The sequence below is a fragment of the Mandrillus leucophaeus genome, unplaced genomic scaffold (assembly GCF_000951045.1).
Source record: "Mandrillus leucophaeus isolate KB7577 unplaced genomic scaffold, Mleu.le_1.0 Scaffold265, whole genome shotgun sequence".
Lineage (NCBI taxonomy): Eukaryota > Metazoa > Chordata > Mammalia > Primates > Cercopithecidae > Mandrillus > Mandrillus leucophaeus.
This window is the reverse complement of record NW_012102754.1, coordinates 1,543,821-1,570,638: the sequence shown is the minus strand read 5'-3', so window position 1 is coordinate 1,570,638 and position 26,818 is coordinate 1,543,821. Positions and strand designations below refer to the sequence as shown.

The 26,818-nt window shown below is 40.5% G+C and overlaps 1 protein-coding gene across 2 annotated transcripts in view; it reads right to left on the bottom strand.

The window, feature by feature from the left end:
* The window catches only part of ULK4 (unc-51 like kinase 4), a 780,596-nt gene that overhangs the window by 326,767 nt on the left and 427,011 nt on the right, over window positions 1-26,818 (bottom strand). For both annotated transcript variants that reach the window (XM_011984288.1, XM_011984289.1), the window contains one exon: window positions 2,267-2,372. In XM_011984288.1, the coding sequence (XP_011839678.1) occupies window positions 2,267-2,372 (106 nt within the window). The remainder of the gene's footprint in view (window positions 1-2,266; window positions 2,373-26,818) is intronic.

The following is a 26,818-nucleotide window of genomic DNA, read 5'->3' as shown; positions in this document are numbered from 1 at the left end:
TTATTCTAGTTAGCCATTCGTCTAACATTTTTTCAAGGTTTTTAGCTTCCTTGCAATGAGTTAGAACATGCTCCTTTAGCTCAGAGAAGTTTATTATTACCAAGTTTTTGAAGCCTACTTCAGTCAACTCATCAAAGTCATTCTCCATACAGCTTTGTTCTGTTGCTGGAGAGGAGCTGTGATCTTTTGGAGGAGAAGAGGCACTCTGGCTTTTAGAATTTTCAGCTTTTCTGCTCTGGTTTCTCCCCATCTTTGTGGTTTTATCTACTTTGTGTTTTTGATGTTGGTGACCTACAGATGGGGTTTTGGTGTAGATGTCCTTTTTGTTGATCTTGATGCTATTCCTTTCTGTTTGTTAGTTTTCCTTCTTACAGTCAGGTCCCTCAGCTGCAGGTCTGCTGGAGTTTGCTGGAGGTCCACTCCAGACCCTGTTTGCCTGGGTATCAACAGCAGAGGCTGCAGAACAGCAAATGTTGCAGAACAGCAAATATTTCTGCCTGATCCTTCCTCTGGAAGCTTCATCCCAGAGGGGCACCCGCCTGTATGAGGTGTCTGTCAGTCCCTACTGGGAGGTGTCTCCCAGTTAGGCTACACGGGGTTCAGGGACCCACTTGAGGAGGCAGTCTGTCTGTTCTCAGAGTTCAAACGCCGTGCTGGGAGAACCACTGCTCTCTTCGGAGCTGTCAGACAGGGATGTTTCTTTCTTTTTTTTTTTGAGATGGAGTCTCACTCTTGTCCCCCAGGCTGGAGTGTAGTGGGGCAATCCTGGCTCACTGCAATCTCCACCTCCCCGCTTCAAGTGATTCTCTTGCCTCAGCCTCCCAAGTAGCTGGGACTACAGTCGCCCGTCACCACACCTGGCTAATTTTTGTATGTTTAGTAGAGATGGGGTTTCACCAAGTTGGCCTGGCTGGCCTCAAACTTCTGACCTCAGGTGATCTGCCAGCCTTGGCCTCCCAGAGTTCTGGGATTACAAGCATGAGCCACTGCACTCAGTCAGAAAAGGTTTTTTTTTTTTTAATAAATCGAGTGTAGCCTAAGTGTACAGGGTTTATAAAGTCTACAGTAGTGTACAGCAACATCCTAGGCCTTCACATTCACTCACCACCCACTCACTGACTCCCTCAGGGCAACTTTCAGTCCCGCAAGCTTCATCCATAGTAAGTGCCCTATACAGGTGTATCATGTTTTATCTTGTATATCATATGTTTACCACGACTCTTCTATGTTTAAATACACAATACTTCTATGTTTAAATACACAAATACTTACACCTCTGTGTTACGAGTGACTACAGTATTCACCACGTTTGTAGCCTAGGGACAACAGGCCATACATACCATACAGCCTACGTGTATAGTAGGCTATGCCATCTAGATTTGTGTAAGTACACGCTATGGTGTTCACACAATGATAAAACTGCCTAATGATGTATACTGCAGAACACACTGCTGTAGTTATGCAATGCATGACTGTACATGATTTTTAGAATTGTAACAGTACAGACGTGCATAAGATATAAAGTAAACCACTGTCAACACACCTAGTCTCATTTTCCAAGGTGCTTTTGGTCGTATCTGTTTTTATTTTGATTGGCAGTCTTACGGTTCAAATGTTTGTACCCTCCAAATCTCATGCTGACCCTTAATCCCCATTATAATGGCATTAAGAGGATGGGAAATCCAACTATGGTATTTGAGAGGTGAGAACTCTGAGAAGTAGTTAAGATTAGATGAGATCATTAGGATGGGATATTAGTCACTTCATAAGAGGAGGAAAAGAAACCTGAGCTAGCAAGCTCAGCTCCTTCACCCTGTGATGCCCTACACTGCCTTTGGACTCTGCAAAGAGTCTCCAATAGCAAGATGGCCCTCACCACATGCAGCCCCTCAATCTTGGACTTCTCAGCATCCAGAACTGTACAAAATATATTTCTTTTTATTTTAAATTACTCAGTCTCAGTTATTCCATTATAGCAACAGAAAACAGATGAATACAGACAGCAATCAGTCTAAATACTATGAGTACACTTCTATTTCTTGGTTTGTCATCTTTAAGCAGTGCCTATTGACTTTATGCCATTAAGAGAATGAATTATCTTAGAGAAACCATCCCACACTTCCAAATTTTGCCAGTGATATTACTTAAAAATTCTTATCTATTTTGACTCATCAACTTTAAATGGTACTTCTAGACTCCACGCTAAGATGAAAAAATGTACAAATAGGCAAAACTCAATCAGAGAGTAATTCTATGAAGCATTTACCTTGTTCATAAAGTAGTTTCATATTCGAATCTTTGCAGGCAACTAGATTGTTGAGTAACGCAATCACACTTTGCATGGTATTACCCAGAATGCTCTCCTGATGTTCCTGCAATAGATCATAATTCCCAACATAACTATACAGAAATACAATTACATCATCACAAAGACAAATGAGCAAATGATCTCCATTGCTTCATTCTTTGCACAAGGTTAAATGATAGCCTTTTTGCACTTTAATGAAGCACATCCTTCTGTGTTAAGACAAATCCCATCAGTGAGCTAAGTGAGCTAAGTGAGCTGGGAGGGAAGGTAAATCACTCAGACACCAGTGCTGCAGTACGGACTCCCCTGCCCATGAGCTGAGAGACAACATATGGTCCTCCATGCTTTAGGTGGGTGACAAAGGAATTCAAATATGTAGAACTCAGAAGACCATGCCTGAAGATGAATTTGAGATCACAAAAGAGAACTACTTCAAGCAAATATTTCTGCAGTTTCAACATTATGCTGGTACTGATATTTTCCCACTTTAGTACATTTGATCTGATTTATTATATTACTGCTTCAGTGCAATAAGCTACATTTGGACCTAAAAGAGTGAATTGTGAATTTTGCTTTCCTCAACACTTAGCATCATATAGGAGGGAGTAACTTAGGTCCTAAAGAGAATGGAAAATGAGTTATTCTTTAGTCTTAATTTCTCATTTTAAAGGCAGAATCATTTCTTTGTAATTTTTAAAGGGTCTTACAAACAACTTGCTTTGCTTTTGTTCCCTTTTTCATTGCTGTGAATATTTTTTAAAATTAAGCAATTAACACAGATTATAATTGAAATTATTAAATTTCATATAATTCAAAACTAAAGAGGCAGTCTTTGCAGTCTGGAACTAGGATGAGGCAAGAGAGACACACAGGGTGCAAAATGTAAGGTAGTACTCCTCACTCTCAGGGTCCTATAAGTACCTACTGAGAGTGAGGACTCCCAGGAATCTAGCTTGCCCCGCTCTAAGTCCTGTGCCCATTCACCATGACTATTCTGCCAACAACTAATCCAACCCTGAAAAGCAACAAGCATATTAATTAGTAGGCTTAATCTAGACCTTTTCATATTCACTTTCTCCACCCCTCACCCACAGAGAAACATATGGTTTGCTGTGGGGTTGTTTTTTAACGTATAGCTATTTTGTGCCAGGCACTATAGTAGGCACTTGAGGTATCCTAGTGAACAAAGTCCCCTATCCTCATGTAAATAGACAACAAAAAGTATAATAAATAAGTGAACTGTATAAGGTATTAGAAGATAGCAGAGTACTCTGGCAAAAAAGAAAAAGGCAGAGCAGGGAAGCGAGGTTGAGAGGGCAGCAGTGGGGCTGCACATGATTTGAAATTGGGTGGTCAGGGTAAGACTCATTGAGAAGGTGTCACTTAACAGAATTTTTTTTTTTTTTTAATTTTTTGAGATGAAATCTTGCTCTGTCGCCAGGCTGGAGTGCAGTGGTGTGATCTCGGCTCACTGAACCTCCACCTCCCGGGTTCAAGCGAGTCTCCTGCCTCAGCCTCCCGAGTAGCTGGGACTACAGGTGTGTGCCATCATGCCCAGATAATTTGTGTATTTTTTTTTTCTTTTTGTATTTTTAGTAGAGACAGGGTTTGACTGTGTTGGCCAGGATGGTCTCGATCTCTTGACCTCGTGATCCATCCACTTCAGCCTCCCAAAGTGCTGGGATTACAGGTGTGAGCCACCATGCCTGGCATTTAACAGAAATTTTATTTTACTTTTTAAATGCTGAAGCCTCTTGGTATCTCTTAATTCATTAATAAGCTTTTCTTTTTCAATAACTTAAGCTTTATAGAAGAGTTTCAAAGATAGTACAGAGAGTTTCCATATACCCATCACCCAGTTTTCCCTCGTGTTAACATCTTACCCTAAACATGTTATATTCATCAAAACTAAGAAATTTACAGATATTAACAACTCAGCTACAGACTATTCAAGTGGCACCAGTTTTCCACTGATGGCCTTTTCTCTTCCGGAATCCAATCAAGGATCCTTATTTTATATTCAGGATTATTTATTTTTGCAACAAATACTAAGTGCCAACTATTCTAGGTAGTTGGCTTGTATCAGTGAACAAAACAGAAGAAAAGCCCTGCCCTTATGGTGTTTACCTTGTACCACGAGGAGAAGACGATAAATAACATAACAAACAATTACAAGATATGTTAGAAGGTGATATAAGCTATGAGAGAAAATAGGGAACAGGACAAGGTGGCTTGGAGTGCTGCAGGGGAAGCTGCAATGCTAGAGCAAGCAAAGCATAGTTCCTTCAGAAAATGACATCTGAGCAAAGATTTGAAGACGTGGACACGTGTTTATTCTCTTAATATACTTCTAGACTCTGTCAGCTAAGTTTCTTTAGGATTGTTGCATCTGTGTTCATAAGTGATACTGACTGAGGAGTGACACCCTCTTCTGATTTTAGTATCAATTTCATGCTAACCTTGTCCATCCATTTTATTCCAAAAATATTTATTGTGCATCTAATATGTGTTTCTAGGAGATCTGGTAGAACTCACTCATACAAGCAACTAGCCTCCATACATTTCTGCCAGTTGTGTGGAAAAACACACATAAATTCAAAGTGCTTTTTCTCTTCTCTCACTCAGTAATAATCAACACAGGAGACTTCTGTGACCAAATGCGTGGGGATTTTCCCCACACATGAAGCAAGCAATCGATTCTGCAGCTAACACAAGCTGAATGTTCTCTGATTCAACTCCACACCATCTACCTGGAAATAGTATCAGACCCCATAGGGCGAGGGCTCAGTCCCACAAGGCTACGCCCTCCTCCCTTATTCTGACACTCATCGCAAGTCTGGGGCTCTAGAACTTCTGACCCACTAGCATCAAGTTGGGGTTCCCGTGATTCCCTCTTTGGGTTCAATTAATTTACTAGAGCGGCTCACAGAATTCAGGAAAACACATTTACCATTTTACTATAAAGGATATTACAAAAGACATGGATGGAGAGATGCATATTGCAAAGTATGGGAGAAGAGCTGTGGAGCTTCTGTGTCTTCCCTGGGCACACCACCCTCCAGCAACCTGTACATATTCAGCTATGTGGAAGTTCTCTGAACTTTGGGGTTCTGTTATAGGTCCTTTGGGGTTTTTATGGAAGCTCTGTTATGTAGGCAAGACTGATTATATGGCTGTAAGTGGCTGTAAGTGATCAACCTAATCTCAGCCCCTTTCCCCTCCCCAGAGGTTGGGGATTGCGACTGAAAGTTTTCAGCCCTCTAATGTTGCCTTGGTCTTTCAGGTGACAAGCCACCATCCTGAAGCTACCGTAGGGGATGCCAGCCATCAACTCATTAGCATACAAAATGACAGCACCTGAAGACAGAGTTTCTAAGGATTTTAGGAGTTATATGCTAGGAAACAGGGGAGAAGATCAAATATATACTTCACGATATCATACTAGTAGAACTTAAAAAGAAACTGAAAAACAAAACACTTCTACTCAGGCATCTACAACATCTTGAACCAATGTGGTTATTTCTATTTCCCTAGAAAACCATCTACAACATCTAGATTTTCAAACATGTTGTAATAAAATCTTACAAAGCATTCTATTACACCTTCACAAAACTTCCCTGGACCCTATTTATGATGCCTTTTACACGGCGTCCTCTCTCTTGTTGATCAGACTCACCAAAGTTTTATCTATAGATGATATCAGACTTTTCAACAAACCAGCTTTCCATTTTAATGACTACCCTACTTTTTTTTGAGTTAGTCATTATGAATGACTAACACATTTCCCACTTATCTCTCCTAGGTATACGGTAGAATGGCATTTCCCTGCCTGCTTGGAAAATGACACTAGTGATGAAAATGATACTTGATTTGGTCAATTAAACTCACACGGGCAGAAGCATTAAGAGCCAGTGACAGCTTCATCATCCTGTCTTTTCCTCTGCCCCATGATCTTCTAGATGGTGAGGCTTCTAATGGCCTGGGTATCAGAGAGAGAACATGAAGCAGAGAATCCAGGAATCTCTTGATTGGACAGGTGGTATCCAAGGCTTACAAAAATACCCACACTGAACCTGGCTCTGAAACTGCTTTCTCAGCAGATCTGTACCTCCCATTGATGAGAGCCACTTGATTTCATATAGGTTTTGCCATGTATGCCATTGTTTAACACAAGACAAAGTGTTTGCTTTCCAAATACTGATGACTAAAAATTTTGAACTTCAGAAACACACGCTTAAGAGCACTTTTGCAGTGAATGTTAATGTTTGACTGTTTCACTGACACCAGCTTAAGAAGATTAATGTGGAAGCGATGGTCTGCCACCAATTTCATCTAATTATTCTTACAGTTGGTTGAAAGGAAAGGGTGATTAATAAGCACCAAGATGACACTACATGTTACTCGTGATAAAATAACTAACGATACATAGAAAACCTGTTCTTGTGAAGAAAGTGAAGCTAATAAATCTTTTATTTTTGGTCCCATTTGGTAAAATGACACATACTGCTCCTTGTTCAAAGACTCATCTGTCAGCAAATATAGGTCAGTCTTACTAGAAATAAAACTATTGTTTCTTTGAGATACACATTTTTGTAACTAAATGCACATTTCCTACAATACCCTTGGCAATAACTTTGCTCATTCTGAAGCCAATACCTCAGCTTTTCCTGTACTCATGAGTGAGTGCCACTTGTTGATATAGGTACTTCCTTCAGTACAAAAGCTAACTCACCCTAGACGCTAAGAACACAGAATCAGATCCCAGTCAATCAGGTCCTGGAGCCCCCTTCCTGCAGGTCCCAGAGTCACTGCAGAATAAAGGCCTCTGCCTGCCCCACTACTCAATCTGCAGAGGGGTATACAACGAAGGTACACTCTATCAAACTTCCCCACTAACATTATTACTAGGAGTACTTAGGAAAAAAATATCTAATGCACAGAATAAAAAAAGAGATGAATAATCCCATAACCAGCCTGAAGGAAACGGTTCCACTTCTGTTCTAGACGTTATTAAAAAACACTGTTTTCTTTATTATCTTTGTTGGTTTATAAACTATCCATAGATCATAAACTTTGCTCAGAATAAAGTAAGGGCTTTATAAAAATTATATTACAGAATTATCTTTACTTGCTCTTCCCTCTTATAGGTATATATGCCTTCTTACATAGTGCAGTGGAGGGAGACCTTGAGAGCACAGTAATTGCTTCTGCTCAAGCTGATGACACGGTTCTCTAGGTGAACTAAGAGAGCTGCTGCTCTGGTCTAGAGCATCATTTCCCCAGAAAGAATGCCAAACCCATGCAAAGGGCAGTTGAGAAGGTGTAAATGTGAATTAAGCATACTTCTATTAACTTGTATCAAACTGTGCTATTTCATTTATCTTAGCAACTTTAATAAGGTTTTTTTCTTGTTCACAATCATATTAGCTTACGGGGGTAAACTGTGCATTGAAAAACATTATATTTGCCTCTTAAAGTCAGAGGAGAGGAATATATGAAAAGAGAAAACTTGAGAGTAAACATGTGGGGCTCAACTTCTTCTTGGGTATAACTGGAAGATTGGTGGAAAGAGACAAGGGCGCGCATGTTTCGTTCAAAGACCATAGGTCAGAGTTGGAGGGGAGGGATGATTCTGACTAAAAACTATCATCATTAGATGCTCCTCTGGGAGAGCCCCTCCCACTCCTCCAAATTTAAGACTGAATCCGAGGGTAAAAGAGCAATACAGGAAATTAGGTAAAATCTTGATATATATTTTTTTTCAATCCTCACAGCTCATTAATAAAGCAAGGAGTCTATACTTTTGGTGCCCTGATACATGCAAGGAGAGATGAAAGCAGGTGAAGACCTGCAACAAGGCTTTTGGGACAGGGTCAGGGGCCCAGTTACAAGCAGAGTTGCCACATGGGCCCGAGCTGGGCTAAGACAGCACTTATAATGTATTGAGAACTTACTACGTGCCATGTCCGGTACTCCACTTCACCTACATCATCTCATTCAACCCTTACAAAAACATGGAAGGGGCTATCGTCCTACTGTTTTTATCACTAAGAATTGAATGTTAGTGAAGTCAAGTGTAACTTGCCAAACTCTTCATTGGTGAAACTGGGATTTGGTCTATGGGATGGCAGAAGCCTTGCCCCTAATCACCATGAAGCATTGCCTAGTGATCAAAGGAGGGCAGAGTGCCAGGGTCACCCAGGCCGTTCAGCACACTCCAGGTTAACCAACATCACCTGTGGACCCACAGTGTTACCTGGGAGAAACTGAAAGAAGTCTAGAGTGGGGTGAAAATCTGAGACACTAATCTGGGGCTGTAATGGTGATGCTTATCCTCCCTTTCATTCCACAACGTTCCCTATCCCCTCCCCCCACCACTGGGATCTTCTGGCTTCATAAGCGCCCTCAAAGTTTTTCACTACACTGTAAGATGTATAACCCACATGCCTGTAATCCCAGCACTTTGGGAGGCCAAGGTGGGCGGATCACAAGGTCAGGAGATTGAGACTATCCTGGCTAACATGGTGAAACCCCGTCTCTACTAAAAATACAAAAAAAAAAAAAAAAATCAGCCTGGCATGGTGGTAGGTGCCCGTAGTCCCAGTCACTCGGGATGCTGAGGCAGGAGAATGTCATGAACCCAGGAGGCGGAGCTTGCAGTGGGCCGAGATCACGCCACTGCACTCCAGCCTGGGCGACAGAGCAAGATTCTATCTCAAAAAAAAAAAAAAGTATAACCCAAGAAGCATGATGTGGGTATTAGGCAATTACAGGAAAGGAAAGAATGAGCACAAAATAAAAATACATACTAGGGCCACTATCAATAGTCACATTATTCAGACACTTGTGTTCACACTGACTGCTGGGGGAAAAAGGAAGCGACTCGCAGAAGATGGCATCGTTGAGAGCCCACAAAAGGCAATCCCACTATACTTTAACATTATGACGAAAATATTCAACTCCTTCATCCGTAATCCATAAGCCCAGCTGAGCTAATTTATGTGCCTAATACCAGTGTATGGACATTTAATAAACAAAACACTTGAGGGCTCTAATAAAACATAGCATTTGCCAGTAGAGATAATTAGAATTAAAGCAGCAAAATTCTAGTGTTTGGCAACATAGATGAAACAACTTCATTAAAATGTACAGTTTCAGCAAATGAAAGGCAGGAGAGCACTGGACCCTGAAGAATCAGCCTTCACAAAACTAATTGCTTCAGTGCTTAAAGAGGACAGCTCTGAAATACCAAGGACACAGCAAGGAAACACTAGTAAAAAATGACCAGCCTTTCCAAAGCAGTTTCACTGTAGACAGGGCATTCTACTTTACTCTGATATTTGACAATGTAAATGCCACTGAAAGACTTCAGATGTCTGAATTAAAAGTTTGGTGAGGATCTAAATAGTCAAGGTACAAAATACCTTTAACAACTAAAAGTAACAGTGAACCATGGTCACTCTCTTTTGCCTTTGGTTCAGGCCAGAATTTAACAATGAATTAACAACTAATTAAAGGACCACAACTAATCGTAGGGATGAGAAACCACAGAGAGAACGAAGAGCAAAGCACACGTGTGTTGTGCACACAGCATCTACAATCTCTTAGAAACACATATCACATCCTATTCAACACATGCTTAAACTACATTTCAGAAAACAAATTTGCTGTTGCTCTAGAGAACAGCAGTCTATCGTGTACTCCATGTACAATGGCACCAAAGTGCTGCGCCAGGATGTACTGGTGCATCCAGTCACTTTCTGTCACAAACATTCTCACACCTGGCTAGATTCCTACAGCTCTGAGACCCAAGCTCAGAAAAGTCTTCAGAGTATTCAAGTGAAATAAGTATGTTTGAGGGCAAGAGGACACATTTCCATATTACTGATGACTTTTCACAAGGCTGTGTCACAGGCAGCTTAAACCAGACATGGTGAAACCCCATCTCTACTAATACAAAATTAGCCAGATGTGGTGGCGCATGCCTATAATCCCAGCTACTTGGGAGGCTGAAGCAAGAGAACTGCTTGAACTCAAAAGGCAGAGGTTGCAGTGAGCCGAGATTGAGCCATTGCACTGTAGCCTGGGAAACAAGAGCGAAACTCTGTCTCAAAAACACACAAACAAAAACAAAAACAAACAAACTCAATGGAATCTAAATTGAGTTCATCTCCCTTTGCTTTCACACTTTCCTTTCTTTTCCTCTTTCTATTGGAGGTCCCACAGCTTGCCCAGTCATCAGCCACAAACCTTAGAATCATCGGGACTACGGCCTCCCTAGTGTCTCCCTCATCTAGTCAGTCACAAAGTCCCCTCGAATCTCCCTTAAGCCCCTCTTGCATCTATCCTCTGCTCTCCATTCCCATTTACCTGCTTAACATCACGCAGTTGGCATCCTTAGCAGGGACCACAGTCTCCTAATGGGTGTCTCAACTTCCAGCCTCACTTCCACTACTGCTACCAGACTCCTCTTTTTTTTTTTTTTTTTTTTTTTGAGACAGAGTCTTGCTCTGTCTCCCAGGCTGGAGTGCAGTGGCGCGATCTTGGCTCACTGCAAGCTCCGCCTCCTGGGTTCACGCCATTCTCCTGCCTCAGTCTCCCGAGTAGCTGCGACTACAGACGCATGCCACCACGCCCGGCTAATTTTTTATATATATATATTTTTAGTAGAGACGGGGCTTTACCGTGTTAGCCAGGATGATCTCGATCTCCTGACCTCGTGATCTGCCCGCGTCGGCCTCCCACAGTGTTGGGATTACAGGCGTGAGCCACTGTGCCCGGCCCCAGACTCCTCTTTCTAAAGTGGCAGAGACTCTATCTCCAGCTGTGGGGCTTAAATCTGGAAGGCTGTAGGCCAACACAGGGAATATTGGCTTACAGTAGGCCCAAGGTCATTGCTACCACAGTCCAGTTTCTGTCCACAGCCCTGGTTGGATTTAAAGCCCTGAAAGGAGGGGAAGCCACAAAACTCGTCGGACAGCAGATGCAGGGATGTTGTTACTCCCGTGCTTTCAATCCAGCATTATGATGTGGGAAACATTCTTATGAGTTTTTGAACCAAATACGGACCCCTAGGGCTAAGAAACAGGAAAGGGAACAAGTTGAGTTAAACTGAAAGGGCACAAGCCAATTTAAAATTAATTCAGTCTTTTACCTCATAAATAATGTACGTGGATTTCTTAGGCAGAAAGACCAGGATTTAGGGGTACATGGGGGGAATGCTTGGGGTAGGGTGAAGGTGCTGGGGTAACTGCCCGTGGGCATTTGCTCTGCTAGCTGTGCATCAGGTAAACAGCCCACTCTGCCAAGGTGGTCAGGGCTTCTAGGGGTTGAGCAGGCTCTGACAGGGGCTGAGGAGGCAGAGGAAGAACACTGAAGCCTGCTTTTCTCCCCTCGGTAGCCAAAAATGTATGGTGCTGTCGCCCCAGGAGTCTGGAGATATAGAGTTAAGCCCCTTTTTTTATGTGGGGCATCATCATTTGAAGGCTTCCTCCACCTTTCTGATCAAAGACATGAGAGAAGGCAATTTAAAATTATTTTTAAATTTGACTGACAGATACTGTAGAGGCCCTCTAGCAGCAGCAAATACAAGTTATGATTAGCGATACATTCCAGCTCGCTCGCACAGAAGGGAGTATTTGGATCAACTAATACCATTTGCCAATCAGTATGCCGAGCTTGTCTTTAGAATTCCAGTCCTCATTCAACACCAATGGCAGTGCGCTGTGAATGCCCTTCTGGCAGGTTAATTGTGTCACTTGGCCTTCCTAGCCCTACCCTTTCATGTTATTTAGGCTTCTAGCAGGAAGCTTCCATCCTCTTGGCTCTCAATGTGGCCCTAGGCCTCAAGGCAGGAGCAGTGGGCCAGAGCCAATGCTGCTCAGGCAGGAGAACCCTGGCAGTGGAGCCAAAGGGAAGCTGCCAGGACCAGCTCCCTGGGGATGGACTGTGCCCCTTTTATGTATCTGCCTGTAGCGTTGAAAGAGAGGCCAATCTGCCACACAACACAATATCTGAGCTAATAACCAGCCCAAAGTAGGGAGGACAAATGAAGAACTAGAACACATTCAGACATGACTCCTTTAGTCTTCTCCTCACATCCCTGCCACTGTTCAAAAGTAAAAATAGCAATAAAAATAGCAATAACAAAGTCCTAGCAAACTAAGGTCACTCTTAAAAATGCAGGCCAGATGTTGTTCCCTGAAGCTGGTGTCTGTGGGGAAGGCTGCCTTGGGTTGAAGACTGTTTTCCTCACTTTCTGTGCCTGCCTGCCATCACTGTGGCCATCAAGTATACAGTGACTGGCATAATTACTTGTTAATCCCATCCCTCACCCAATGCTGAGTGTCTTGAGGGCAGGACTGGGACTTTTTTTTTTTTTTTTGAGATGGAGTCTCGCTCTGTCGCCCAGGCTGGAGTACAGGGGCTGGATCTCGGCTCACTGCAAGCTCCGCCTCCCGGGTTTACGCCATTCTCCTGCCTCAGCCTCCCGAGTAGCTGGGACTACAGGCGCCCGCCACCTCGCCCGGCTAGTTTTTTTGTATTTTTTAGTAGAGACGGGGTTTCATCGTGTTAGCCAGGATGGTCTTGATCTCCTGACCTCGTCATCTGCCCATCTCGGCCTCCCAAAGTGCAGGGACTACAGGCTTGAGCCACCATGCCCGGCCAGGACTGGGACTTTTAATCGGGTCCCCAGTGCCTACGTGCAGTCCCTGATACACAGTGGTCTCTGAAAAATTAATGAAAAAACAGTCCTGCTCAAAGTTGCTTGGGTAAATACAGCTAGAGAAGGCACAGACGGTGTGAGAGCCTCCTTCAAGAAATTAACTAGTCAGTGACTAGAAACTGCCTTCAGTTAAGCAACTGATAAACATTGAGCACCTAAAATTTGCTAAGTAATGGTGTGAAGTAGAACTACAAAAGGATAAAAAAGGCCTTTCCCAAAATGCTTTCAATCAATTTATATTCACTTTTGAATAATGTTTGCAAAAAGTGATAAATTCAGATTTTTTTACTTTGAGTAAAATACACAAAAATCTCTCACATGCATGCTAAACACTGGTCAATCACTCATGAAGCATTTGCATTGGCATGGAAACACATTTTCATGAAACAATTTTAATAGGATTCTCTGCAAAAGATAACTGCTTACAAGGTGTCCTATCCTAAAGAAAGAAAATGTCAAGCGAAAATGAATGGAAAGATTAATTACACACAATTATCACAAGGCAATTTTCAATTTGAAATTCAATTGTCTTTTTCTGTGGGAGTGCACAAATTTTTCCTAATAGGAGTTTACCAAGTGTTGGTACTCACAGTCCAGTTTCGAAGAGGTACTAGTAAATCCTGCAGGAAAAAATATTTCAGTGGGAATTGACTAGAAGTTTACTTAAAGCCAAAGTTTTAAAGAACGTAAAAGTGTAGTGTGGTATAGCAGAAAAAAAACTGGGCCGAGTCCAGTTCTAAGCCTTGGCCTGCCCCAAACCAGCTGGAAAGCCTAAAGCAAAGCAAGAAAATAAGCTACTAGACCTTGGAAGAATCTTACAGACCTTTGTAGTTCAATCCTTTAATTTTTTAATTTTTAATTTTTTTGAATACATAAGAGGTGTATATATTTATGGAACATATGAGACGTTTTGATACAGGCATGCAATGCATAATAATCACATCAGGGGAAATGGGGGTATCCACCACCTCAAGTATTTATCCTTTGTGTCACAAATAATCCAATTATACTTTTTTAAAAATGTACAATTATTATTGACTATATTCACCCTGTTATCAAATACTAAGTCTTATCCATTCTTGCCCCCACCCATTAACCATCCCCACCTCCCCTCCAACCTCCCACTACCCTTCCCAGTCTCTGGTAACCACCCTTCTATTCTCTAGCTCCAAGAGCTCAATTGTTTTTCAATCCTTTAATTTTAAAGACAAAGCAATTGAATCTCTGAAAGGAATATAAAGAGGAGGGTCAGGACTTAAAAGTGCATCTTCCTTTCCTATTACCTCACAATTATTTACCTAAAAATCACATCAGGGCTTATAGAGTCAAAGGTGTAATTTTATACTTGATCTCAGTCAAAAGGCCAAGAGGAGATTCAAGGATATAACTTTAAACAGATACAATGTTTGCCCACACTGGAGTAACACTGTATAAACACTGCTCCCTGGAGCTGCATATTTGGTTGCCCTTAACACCTGTGGTAGGTCAGCTCTTACTCCTGAACGGCAAGTGATGAATAGACTATTCTGGAGCAAATGGGAATACCCCAACATAATGCATGCTGACCCTCAGGCCAGCAGCACTTTTTGGATCTAATAGAATTTTTCAGTTTTTGCAGCAGAAGGCTATCTCTAAAGAGGTGATAGTCATCTTACAGTCAGGGTTGAAATTTTAGGCCAAGAGCACCGTTTTCCAATAGAATATTCTAAGCAGGTAACTTAGAACTGCAAGCATGTACATTTATGATATGCTTAAAAATCAGCAGCAAAAGGCAACCTGGATCTTCGTCACTCACCCTGGAATTTGCAGAACTTGGTATTTTATGCATGATCACACTTCTGTTCCCAATTTCCATATCTGAAGGCAATCAGCTTTCCTTTTCTTAGACTCTACTTAGAAAATAACCATTATATTTGTTTACTCACTTTGGAACATTCAATAAGCTCATTTTTGGCCACGTAATGACACACGCTATACCATCTTGAAGAATTAGTGGTTGCAACAGGATAAAATGATTCCAGGAATATTTCACCTCTCAAATAATCTTTTGTGTCTTTACTGGCATATTTTTATTAACTGGAATTAGAAGAAACTCTAGATACAAGCATAAAGTCAGCAGTATTAATGTAGGTCAATAAATTAATAAATTTGGGTCCAAAATGTTGTGCTAAACAATCACAGGAAGTGTCAATTAAGGAGGCCTGTGGTGGGAAAAGGTTTGGAGGAAGGGATTAATAAACCCACAGACCCTACACATAAGTAGGGTATGTGCTGGACAAGCAGGAATAATAAGGAAATTCTAGAAGTCAAGAGACTGGCCAACCTGATCAAGGGAGAAAGTGACCATATATTGGCCAGTCTCCATTTCCAAAGTCCAGAAGGGAACTCTTGAGAGCTTAAATTAATTTCTTCAGTCAAGCTAGGTTGAGAGTTTCCCTAAGGGCCTTGAGACATCAGGTGCAACCCAACCTTCCTCTTCAGTATCTATCCTGGGACAAATACTTATGGGGTTCTTGGCTATACGCTGAGTGTTTAAGACCCATCTGAGAAGTACTATTTGTCATGTCCACTGTTTCTGCATCAAAGCACCAGCTCTACAAGTCCACAAGAGGCCCCCTGAACAATGGAATGAGGAAATGGGAAAGAGGGACAGGGAAGGCTTGGTGTTTTCGTATTTTTAACTGCTGTATCCCAATAAATGAGCTTCAGCTTTAAGGGTTTGTATGTCAAAGTGGCTTGATTAAATTTTCCTCATGAAAATCAAAGAGAAAACCAGAAATCAAAATGAGCACTAAGAATGAAGGGACAGAGGAAGCGTGTAAGTGAGAAAGGCTAGGGAGAAAGGGAGGATGGAAAGGAAGGAAGAAGGAACAGATGGCTTTACCCATGAAGAAAACTGAGTCCAATGAGGCTAAGCTCAGAATATAACCCCAGTTCCAAAGGCCTCCCCATCACAAGGCAGCTATTCACTTCAATCTGGAACTGGCATTTTTTGCTAAGAGTGAGTCGAAAGACCTGCTGACCCACGTGTTGGAGAGAAGTGCACAGACAGGGTAGCTCTGTCACTGCACTTGAGTTTTCCTGGCATGACCCACGCCATTACCCACAGACATGGAGCAGAAAAGCAAGTGCAGTCTTTCCCTTTCACTCTCTCTAACTCCAGGCACTTCAAGTTGTTTCTCGACTCATGGAGCACATGTGTGAGGACTGCTTTCTTGTTGCCATACTCCCACCTGGCCACCCACTGAGAGTACACAGAGTAATGGTGTCACAGCCTCTTTTGCATGTGAATTTCAATGAGCTGCTAATGACTAGATGTGCCATCCCCTCAGGCTGACTGGCTGGTACAAAATCCTGCTGGTGTGCATGACAATGGGTAAGCAGCTGTCACAAGTTTGTATTTATAGGGGTAGAGCACAGAGCAGGTGCTGGTCTTTAGGAGACGTCCCTGAGCTTCAGGAATATCCATATACCATTGTGCACCATTCCGATTTCATTATTAGACAATCTTATTAGATAATCTTAGAATCTTGTCTCTAGGGGCACAGATAACAAGTTAAACCAATTTAGGATAGTTTCACTTCCCCATACTATGTAGTTCAACACAACGTAGGCTCTACTACACCAGGGCTAGGGACACTCCAGAGAGAAAAATGCCAACAGCAATGACTGTGAACCACGGCATCCAAATCATTGTCACCAGATCCATTAGGACAGAAAAAGAGGTAAAATGTTAGGTAGGTGGAAACATGGTGTTTAAAACCACACAGGTGAAAAGCCCCATCCTTACAGCAACTGAGAGCACCCAGTTGCATCACTGTGCATCAGCTGCCTCATCCAGGTGCATGGCTGGGAGCCCAACCCAGAAGCAAGCAGCAGGGCAGGGCACTGCAGCTTCCAGATGCGCACATGGATGCCGAGAGAAAAGTGATCTTCTGAGGACTCAAGCTAACCTCCAAGGCCCTTTTCTGCCCTAACATTCTTTGATGCTAAACCCAATGCTCTGTTTTTCCAAATTACTCCCGGGAAAGACCACACAGGCAGAATATTTGAATCAAAGGTTAAATAATGTCAAATTTTAACAATTTCTAAGCTTTATGACTACATTCAAACAAAACAGTTCTGCACAATGTCAATTTTATTTGTGGATTAAGGCAAAGATCATTCAAATACAAGTTTTAGCACAGGACTGACATCCCCCATTCACTCTTTCCCAGAATATACACTCATCAATCCAAGAACAATATAAAATTGTAACATATAGCAAGAAAAAAAAAATCCTCAAAAGCATACCTTTCTTCAGTCCCAAAGGAATCCTATATACCAGAATCTAGCTAAGTTACCATAAAGTCCAACTTCATCACACAAATATTGGCCAGGGTAGGTGGGTGGGGAGGCAGGCAGAGAGTACGTTTACCTTCTCAATCATAGGGTTTTGCCACATAGAATGGAAAAAACAGAGGACCCATTTAGACACAATGAATGGATTATAGCTAAGCTCCAACATAAAAATAACAAGAGGTTTTAATGAGAACTTGTACACATTTAAAACACAAACATATATAAACACAGATCTACAATAAACCCTTTACAAAATAATATGTAAAAAATTTGTTGGTTTTTCATCATTTTTAGTCTTCCCTGCTAACATGTTTGTATCACAGAAAATGGACTATTTTGAAAAAAGTTTAAAAAATTATCTCGGCCGTGTGCGGTGGCTCAAGCCTGTAATCCCAGCACTTTGGGAGGCCGAGACGGGTGGATCACGAGGTCAGGAGATGAGACCATCCTGGCTAACACGGTGAAACCCCGTCTCTACTAAAAAATATAAAAAACTAGCCAGGCAAGGTGGTGGGCGCCTGTAGTCCCAGCTACTCGGGAGGCTGAGGCAGGAGAATGGCGTGAACGCCACTGCACTCCAGCCTGGGCGACAGAGCAAGACTCCGTCTCAAAAAAAAAAAAAAATAATCTCCACTGCACACAATTGAATGTCATTTCTTTGACAATCTATATGAAGAACAGGCTAGGCCAAGCCCACCCCAGGTCCTTACACCAGTCCCAAATCTACACCCAGACATGAGCCATTTGGGAGTTCCCATCCAGGGCATGATAGGTCAGACAAACACAACAGGCTAAGGAGTGGTGCCATGTGCTAATCAAGGCATACCAGGAGAGAGGCCAGAGTGAGCTGAGAGGTTTTAGGAAGGAGATGCAAATGATCTGGGCCAGAAGAACCAGCAGACTCAGAGAGGTCATGAACTTGGAGAGGAGCACAGGCTGTGGCTGCACAGATGAGATCAGACAAAGGTCTTGCAGTTGAGTGAAATGGGAAGTGACAAAGGTACACTGAGGCTGATTACTCTGAGCACCTGGCTAGAACTTTTGCAATAAACACCTAATCTTAGTGATAGGGTTTAGCTGTGTCCCCACCCAAATCTCATCATGAATTGTAGCGCCCATGGGAGGGACCCAGTGGGAGATAACTGAATCATGGGGGTAATTTCCCCCATACTGTTTTCATGGTAGTGAATACTCATAAGATCTGATGGTTTTATAGGTGGATACCCCTTTCGTTTGGTCCTCTGATTCTCTCTTGTCTGCTGTCATGTAAGACGTGCCTTTCGCCTTCTGCCATGATTGTGAAGCCTCCCCAGCCACGTGGAACTGTGAGTTCATTAAACCTCTTTTTCTTTATAAATTACCCAGTCTTGGGTATGTGTTTATCAGCAATGTGAAAATGGACTAATACACTTGGTTAATAAGTACCTAGGATATTAATTTCTTTTGAATTCAGGGGGATTAAAAACAAACTAGAAATACGCTGTCATTATAAATCAGATATATCACCTATATTATGTCTGCATAGAGCAGACAGAAGCAGAGGTGCGTCAGCCTCACGGTCAGTCCCATAGAGCCTATGCTGCCACTTCCTGGAGCTCTTCAACTCATCTCTGAGGAGGCCTTCATCACCTTGCTTTCTGCTTTCACATGGCCCTGTGGGCCTCTGGGCGTTGACTTCAGACTGAACCAAAATAATGAGGCTCTACCTCTCTGGTTGGAAAGGCCAGAACCCTCTCCCTAGTTACATCACACCAGGGGAAAATATTTTCTGGAAGTTTTTAAAGCATGTGGATTCTTAACTACTCCTATTTCTCAAGTGCTACAAAACATAAAAGGTTAGTACTACTACTGATTCTGTTATTGTCTACAAATGTGATTTAGCTGTATCTAATGCTTGAAGGCAAAGGGATAACTAGATGCATTCTTAAGAACCCTCAGAGCCTCTGCACTTTAGAGACATTCATCAATAAGTCTTACTTTGGTTTTCAACTTTAGAATCAAACTTCTTTTTTGTGAAAGCTCTTAGATAATGATATTTATGGCTTTCAGGAGATGGGGTGGGAGAGGGAATACATGAAATTCTGAACGTGAGGCATTGATATCAAACAGCAGAAATGAAAAAACATAGAACTATTAGCTATTTTTGTTTTTTAATGGAACTCACAGGCTTCTATATGCTCCCCAGAAATGCCTTAGAGCTGCAGTGTGGCAGGAAGCCTAAATGACGTCTCAGAAAAGATAATGGAGCTTTAATGATGGAAATAGTAAGAAAATTAAATCTAATCATGTTCCATTAAACATACTCTTAGCTCCCATTTTTACTAAATTATTTTATTATGAGTTTGCCTCTGTCTATTGAAATAACCTTTTACGGCAATTTGATTTGCAAGCATAAATAAGTCTCATTTATTTTCCATTATGAGTCTCTGTGAGATTAATAAGAAGAGATGGATCATCTAAAATTTTACCCATTCTGCAATCAGGAAGTAACCATTCAGAGAGATAAATTCTTTGTTTTATATTTATATTTGTGAGGAAAGTATTATACTATAATTATAGTCTCATTTAACAGTAACATATCACCTGCCAGGGAGATGATGCTAGATCAGGAAGCTCCTTTTATACCAGCCTCTTGAAAGGGCAGCCAGAATCATGCACACCTTAGATGCGGATCTGTCCTATGCTCCCAGTTACCTCACCTCCTCAGGCCGTGGCCTCCTCATGCTCATCCTACACTCCCACTCTTCAATGGACTTTTACCATGTTTGGAGTGCTTTGTTATAATTGACCAGAACTGCTCGACTGTTTGCTTCTAACAGAATGCTCTTGCAAAGCCATCTAGATGTGGATCCTAGGTATGGCATGGTGAATTGTAAACAATCATGCAATCTGTCAAAAGGCACACAGGGATGCAGCAGAGGAAGACAGAAATGGCTGCAGCTCTGGTCTTTGCAGAGAACAGAAGCACCTGTCATATATGCAGATGGTGTTTTAAAGAATCTTTCCAAAACCTATTTGCTTCCAAAAAGTGTCATGATGAGAGAGCTATGAAGTCTAACTGAAATCACAATTCACTAATTAAATGGTTCTCTGGGCCAAATCTTGATTGAGTCTATTAGAAACTAGAGGACTTAATGAGGAAAACCTCTAATTTAAAAAGAATGGTATCAATGGGAGAAGAGATTGGGAGATTATACAAAGACCAGACATGAATCCAACCCTGTCTTCTAACTTTGTATTAAGATCTAAAGAGAGATAAATATTATAAAGGATAAATTAATGAATCTATTCTGAACTATGGATCGTAACATTTAGTGAAGATATAATAACTTTATTCTTTTGAGACGGTCTCACTCTGTCACCCAAGCTGGAGTGCGGTGGTATGAGCTCAGCTCTCTGCTACCTCCACCTCCCAGGTTCAAGTGACCCTCCCGCTTCAGCCTCCCGAGTAGCTGGTACCATAGGTGCATGCCACCATGCTCAGCTAATTAATTATTTACTGATTTAGTAGAGATGAGGTCTCACTATATTGCCCAGGCTGGTCTTCAGCCCCTGGGCTGAAGTGATCCTCCTTCATTGATCTCCCAAAGTGCTGGGATTACAGACAGGAGCTACCATGCCCAGCCAAGAAATAACTATTAATATGTACATACCAAACAACACAGCAATAATTTTCATAAACCAGGAGATGTGGGAAGAAATGTGCAAAAAACATATTAATAATAGGGTACTTTATTTACTTCCCTCAATCTAAGGCAGATGAAGGGGAAAAATTAGTAAAGATAAGATTTGAACAACATACTCAATAAGATATATATAATGTCAAATTCTAACTCATATAAACAGAATAACCAAGAACAATCTTCAAGTACACACAGGGAACTTATTAAAATTAACAATAGCTAACAACAACCACTCTGAAAAAGAAATTAAGAAAACATTTACATTTATAATAGCATCAAAAAGAATAAAATATTTAGAAATAACCCTAACCAACGAGGCAAAAGACTTGTACGCTAAAAACTATAAAACACTGCCAAAAGAAATCAAAGATACAAAGCAATGGGAAGACATCCTGTGTTCATAGATCAAAACATGTAATATTGTTCAAATGTCCACACTACTCAAAGTGATCTACCAGATTGAATGCAATCTCTATAAAAATTCGAATGGCACGTTTTTGTAGAAATAGAAAAAAAGTCCTAAAATTCATATGGATTCTCAAAAGACCTAAAAAAGCCAAAATAATCTTGAAAAAGATGTACAAACTTCTCCAAGTTTTCTCACACTCGCTGATATCAAAACATACTACAAAACAGTAGTAATCAAGACAGTACAGAACTAGCATAAATACAGACATATAAACCAATGGAACAAAACAGAGAGCCCAGAAATAAACTTGTGCATATATGGTCACACAATCTTTGACAAGTTGCCAAGCTTACACAATAGGAAAATGAGACATTCTTTTCAACAAATGGCTGGAGAAAACTAGATGTCCACATGCAAACAAATGAAGTTGAACTTTTACCTTATACCACATACAAAAATAAACTAAAAATGGATTAAAGACATAAATGTAAGCTCTAAAACTATAACACTTCTAGAAGAAAACAAAGGGGAAAGCTTCCCGACATTGGATTTGGCAATGATTTCTGTTATATGACACCAAAAACACAAGCAACAAAATAAAAAAACAGATAAATGAGACCACATCAAATTTTAAAACTTCTATTCATCAAACGAAACAACCAACAGAGAGAAAAGACAACCTATGAAATGAGAGAAAATTTGTGCAAATCGTACATCTGATGAGGGGTTACTATCTGCACTGTATAAAAAACTCCTATATTTCAATAACAACAAAAAAATTAAAAATAGGCAAAGGACTTCAATAGACCATTCTCTAAAGATGAAATACAAATTGCCAACAAGCAGATGAAAAGATGCTCAGCATCACTAATTATAAGAGAAACGCAAATCAAAACCACAATGAGATATCAACTCATACCTATTAGGATGGCCACTATACATTAAAAAAAAAAAAATGGTGAGGACAGGCAGAAACTGTAACCCCTGTACACTGTTAGTGGGAATATAAAATGGTGTAACCATTATGGAAAACAGTATGGAGGTTACTCGAAACATTTAAAGTAAAATTATCATTTGATCTAGCCATCACACTTCTGGGTATATATCCAAAAGAATTCAAACAGGATCTCAATGAGATAATTGCCCATTCATGTTCACTTCTGCATTATTCACAGTAGCTAAGATATGGAATCAACTTGAGTGTCCATCAATGAATGGATAGGGAAAATATGTTCTATATGCACATTGAAATACTATTCTCTTTAAAAAAGAAGGAAGTGCTGTTATTTGCAACAACATGGATGAATCTCAAGGATATTATGCTAAGTGAAATAAGCCAGTCACAAAAAGAAAAATACTGTATGATTCCATTCCATGACGTCAAGTAGTCAAAATCCTAGAAGCAGAAAGTGGACAGGTGACTGCAAAGAGATTAAGGGAGGGAAGAGGGTTGAAAACAATGTTTAATGGAAACACAGTTTCAGTTTTACAAGACGAAACAAGTTCTAGAGATTCATTGTACGACAATGTGAATATACTTAATGTTAATAAACTTTACATTTAAAAATGGTTAAAATGGTAAATTTAATGTTATGTGGTTTTTGCCACAATAGAAAGATACTAAGAAAAAAAGTGGTCACAGAATATGTTAAATGACTTATGAGAACGTAGTCTGTGAGAAGTACTGCAGGAAAAACTATTTTTGTTTCTTCAATATCAGAAAGAAAGAAAAAGAAGGAAAAGATGAGAAGAACTTAAAAAATGTACTATCAATGTGAACTTATTCAAATAAACTGTAAAAAATCATTTAAAAGACAATTGAAAATTTGAACATTGACTGGATATTTGATAGTATTAATAAATTATTAATTCTTAGGGGCAAAAAAACACTACACCACCAGCCATTTATTATCTTAGTTTCTGTAGGTCAGAATTTCAGGCAGGCTCAACTGGGTTCTCCACTTAGGGTCTCACGATACTAAAATCAAAGTGTCAGCTATAGGCAACACTCTTATCCAGAGACTCCATGGAAGAATCCTCTTCTGAGTTCATCCAGATTGCTAACAGAATTCGGTTTCTTGTGGCTGTAAGACTGAAGTGCCTGTTCTCTTACTGGCTGCTGGATGAAAACCACTCTCAACTCCTAAAAGCCACTCTCAGGTCCTTGCTCCATGGATCCTTCCATTCCAAACAGAATTCTCTGGCATTCACTCCTTCTCATATTTTGAGTATCTCTGATTTCTTATTCTGCAACCAGCTGAAGAAACTACTTTTCTTTGAAAAGCTCATGTTATGAGGTTAGGCCCACGTGCATAATCTCCCTATCCTAAGGTCAACTGATTAGTAATTTAATTAAGTCTGTAAACTCCCTTTTGGCATGTAGTGGGGATAGAGCTCCTGGGGGACATATTAGAATTCTGACAGCCACACTGATAAAATGCATTGAGTTTGAATTTGACTCCATGTAGATATATAGCTTTGAAATCCCGAGAAAGAACTATTACCTTATAGGTAACCAGAAAAAAGCTGTGAAATATTTATTCGGTACCTTAGTTCCCTCAATTCCCAGTAGCCTTTATCTACTGGATTATAACTAGATAAAGTCACCTGAAGGCAAAGGCTAAATATTACCTATCTTGGTAGTCCTAGCCCCTACGACCTGGCACAATACTAGTGCTTAGTAATATTACTTTATGAATTGAAAACTGAAAACACCACGATGCTCTTGTAAGTGTTGCTCATGTCACAGATAAAAACTTTAAAATTAAATCCTTTAATATCAGTTAATTAGCACTTATGATTTTAGTATTTAATACAATTTCCTCCAGTTTTTCAGCTGAAGACAATTGAAAAGTGATCTTGTTATTTTCTTTATAACAGATGACAATATATGATGAACAAAAGATTAAAATGATTAGTTTAAATACAGCTTAAGTCAGGAGCACTAATGAGACCTGCCAAACTACACAAAGGAACTAGAAGTTCTTTTATCCAAAAGATTGCTGCTGAAATCAGGCTTTGGCCAGATCTAAGGACATCTGGGCAGACAGGCTTCAGGATGCCAGAGAAAGGTGCCACAATAGAACTGCAAACAAAAGAAGCAGGTGGTGAGGAAAAAACACACACAATGGCCTACACTAAAGGAGCAAAAAGCAGGAGAAATATACATACATAGAACATCTGACTGACAGTACATTTTATTTAACACATGATCCTTTGTAAAATGCAATTAAAATATACTTTTGGAACCTAAAAATATATACTTGCATACAAACTTGCCTATATAACTTGATTTTTCAAAATTACATTCAATTCACAGATAAAACGATTATGCTTTGAATTTTCAAATTTTCACAGAAAAATTATGACAAAAATCATAGTGTTTGAAGCTAAAAGGAACTGTGGGACTGAGTTCCCCACTCTGAACTGTTATCTGTGGGCAAGCTGAGGATCTGAGAAGAACAGGCAACCAAAGAGTGGCAAGAGACACCCAGGTGTCCTGTCTGCTACCATTCTAGCCTGGCTGTACATCACACAACCTCTGCATCTACCAAACAGCAGGGCAAGTGCACAGACCCATTCTAATAACAAGACTTTATTCCCTAATGCATAAAGCATATTTTACAATGTGATTTATACCAGTAAACACAAATTATAATAATCTATGTTGATATATGAAATTTTAAAACACAAAAATGTAAGGTTACAGTTGATATATAGGGCATCCAGTCATTTAAATAAATTTAGGTATGACAGTCATATATTTTAAGCCATAGTAATAAAGAAAATATAAAATCAATGAAGTACTGAGTTCAGTATTTTTTAAGATGGTCCTAAGATCTCAATCGCTATTTCCATTTAGCAAGTTCTCATTGAGCAGTATGTGTCCAGTGCCAGCTAGTGGTGTTGATGTTCAGCCGCATGGTCCCTGCCTTGTGTTATTAACATTCTGGAAGGAGAATGAGACACGTCATAAAATGGATATTCTTGGACTTCACCTTCCAAACCATGAGGGATTAAGAGGATCTGCAATTACCCTACCTCTGTCAAACACTAGAAAATTAGACAAATATTTAAAAAAAAAAACTTAGCACAGGACTATGATCTCTAAAAGAGAAAAAAATAAGTGAGGCGAACCTACCATTGACCAGGTGTTCTACTATGCGTCAGTTTTCAGACAGAGGCATAGTGAGCAGGAACCTATACAGAATCCAGCAATCTAGATAAGTTAAGGAGAAAGGAAATGGAGTTTGGAGATGCTAGAATTTAGGTGGCAGAATTCCAGAGAGAAGAAAGTTACAAAGAGAAAAAAACTTGGGAAATCTGTACAAAGGTTCCGGTGGATTTTTGAAATCAATCTGCATATGCACAGGAAAAAACACCACAGGCCAGGCCAAAAAAAAAAAAAAAAAAAAAATCCTAAGAAATGAGTTACTAGGTAAAAGTAAGAGAAACAATTCCCAGAGCTCACACAAGGCCAGGGAATCACTGCAGTTCTCACCAGCCAGACCGCAGAGGCCACACTGAATATATAGTGACTTTCGTAAAACTAATTCAGAATGGCAATGCCTTATTAACAGAACAGTCTTACTCCTAAAATAAAGGAACTTCTAAATATGCCTTTAAAGAGCTTTAAAGCAAACCCCTAAAAAGTTAAAATAATCTAAAAGTAACTTTATTGCCTACCAGAAAAAAAACCAACACTCTTTAGAAAAATCGACATGACAGACTCAATGCAAAATGTACAATGTCAGAAATGAAATATTGCTAGACAAAAGAAGAAATGCAAAAATGGGACTCATAAAAAGAAAAATCAGCCAAAAATATCAAGACCCAGAAATGACAGAAATAGTCCAAGCTCAAACAAAAAAGCTAACATTTCTATTGTAAAGACACACGATAAGCTCAAGAGTGTAGAGAAAAATGAATATAATGGGATAAAGAGATGTTTCAAACAACCAAATGCAAGTTTTTTGTTTTTGTTTTTGAGATGGAGTCTCGCTCTGTTGCCCAGGCTGGAATGAGGTGGGCACGAACTCGGCTCACTGCAAGCTCTGCCTCCTGGATTCATACCATTCTCCTGCCTCAGCCTCCCGAGTAGCTGGGACTACAGGCGCCCACCGCCACGCCCGGTTAATTTTTTGTATTTTTAGTAGAGATGGGGTTTCACCATGTTAGCCAGGATGGTCTCGATCTCCTGACCTCGTGATCTACCCACCTCGGCCTCCCAAAGTGCTGAGATTACAGCCATGAGCCACCGCACCCGGCCCCCAAATGCAAGTTTTAAAAATAAAAAAGAAGGGCCTGGCACGGTGGCTCACACCTGCAATCCCAGCACTTAGGGAGGGTGA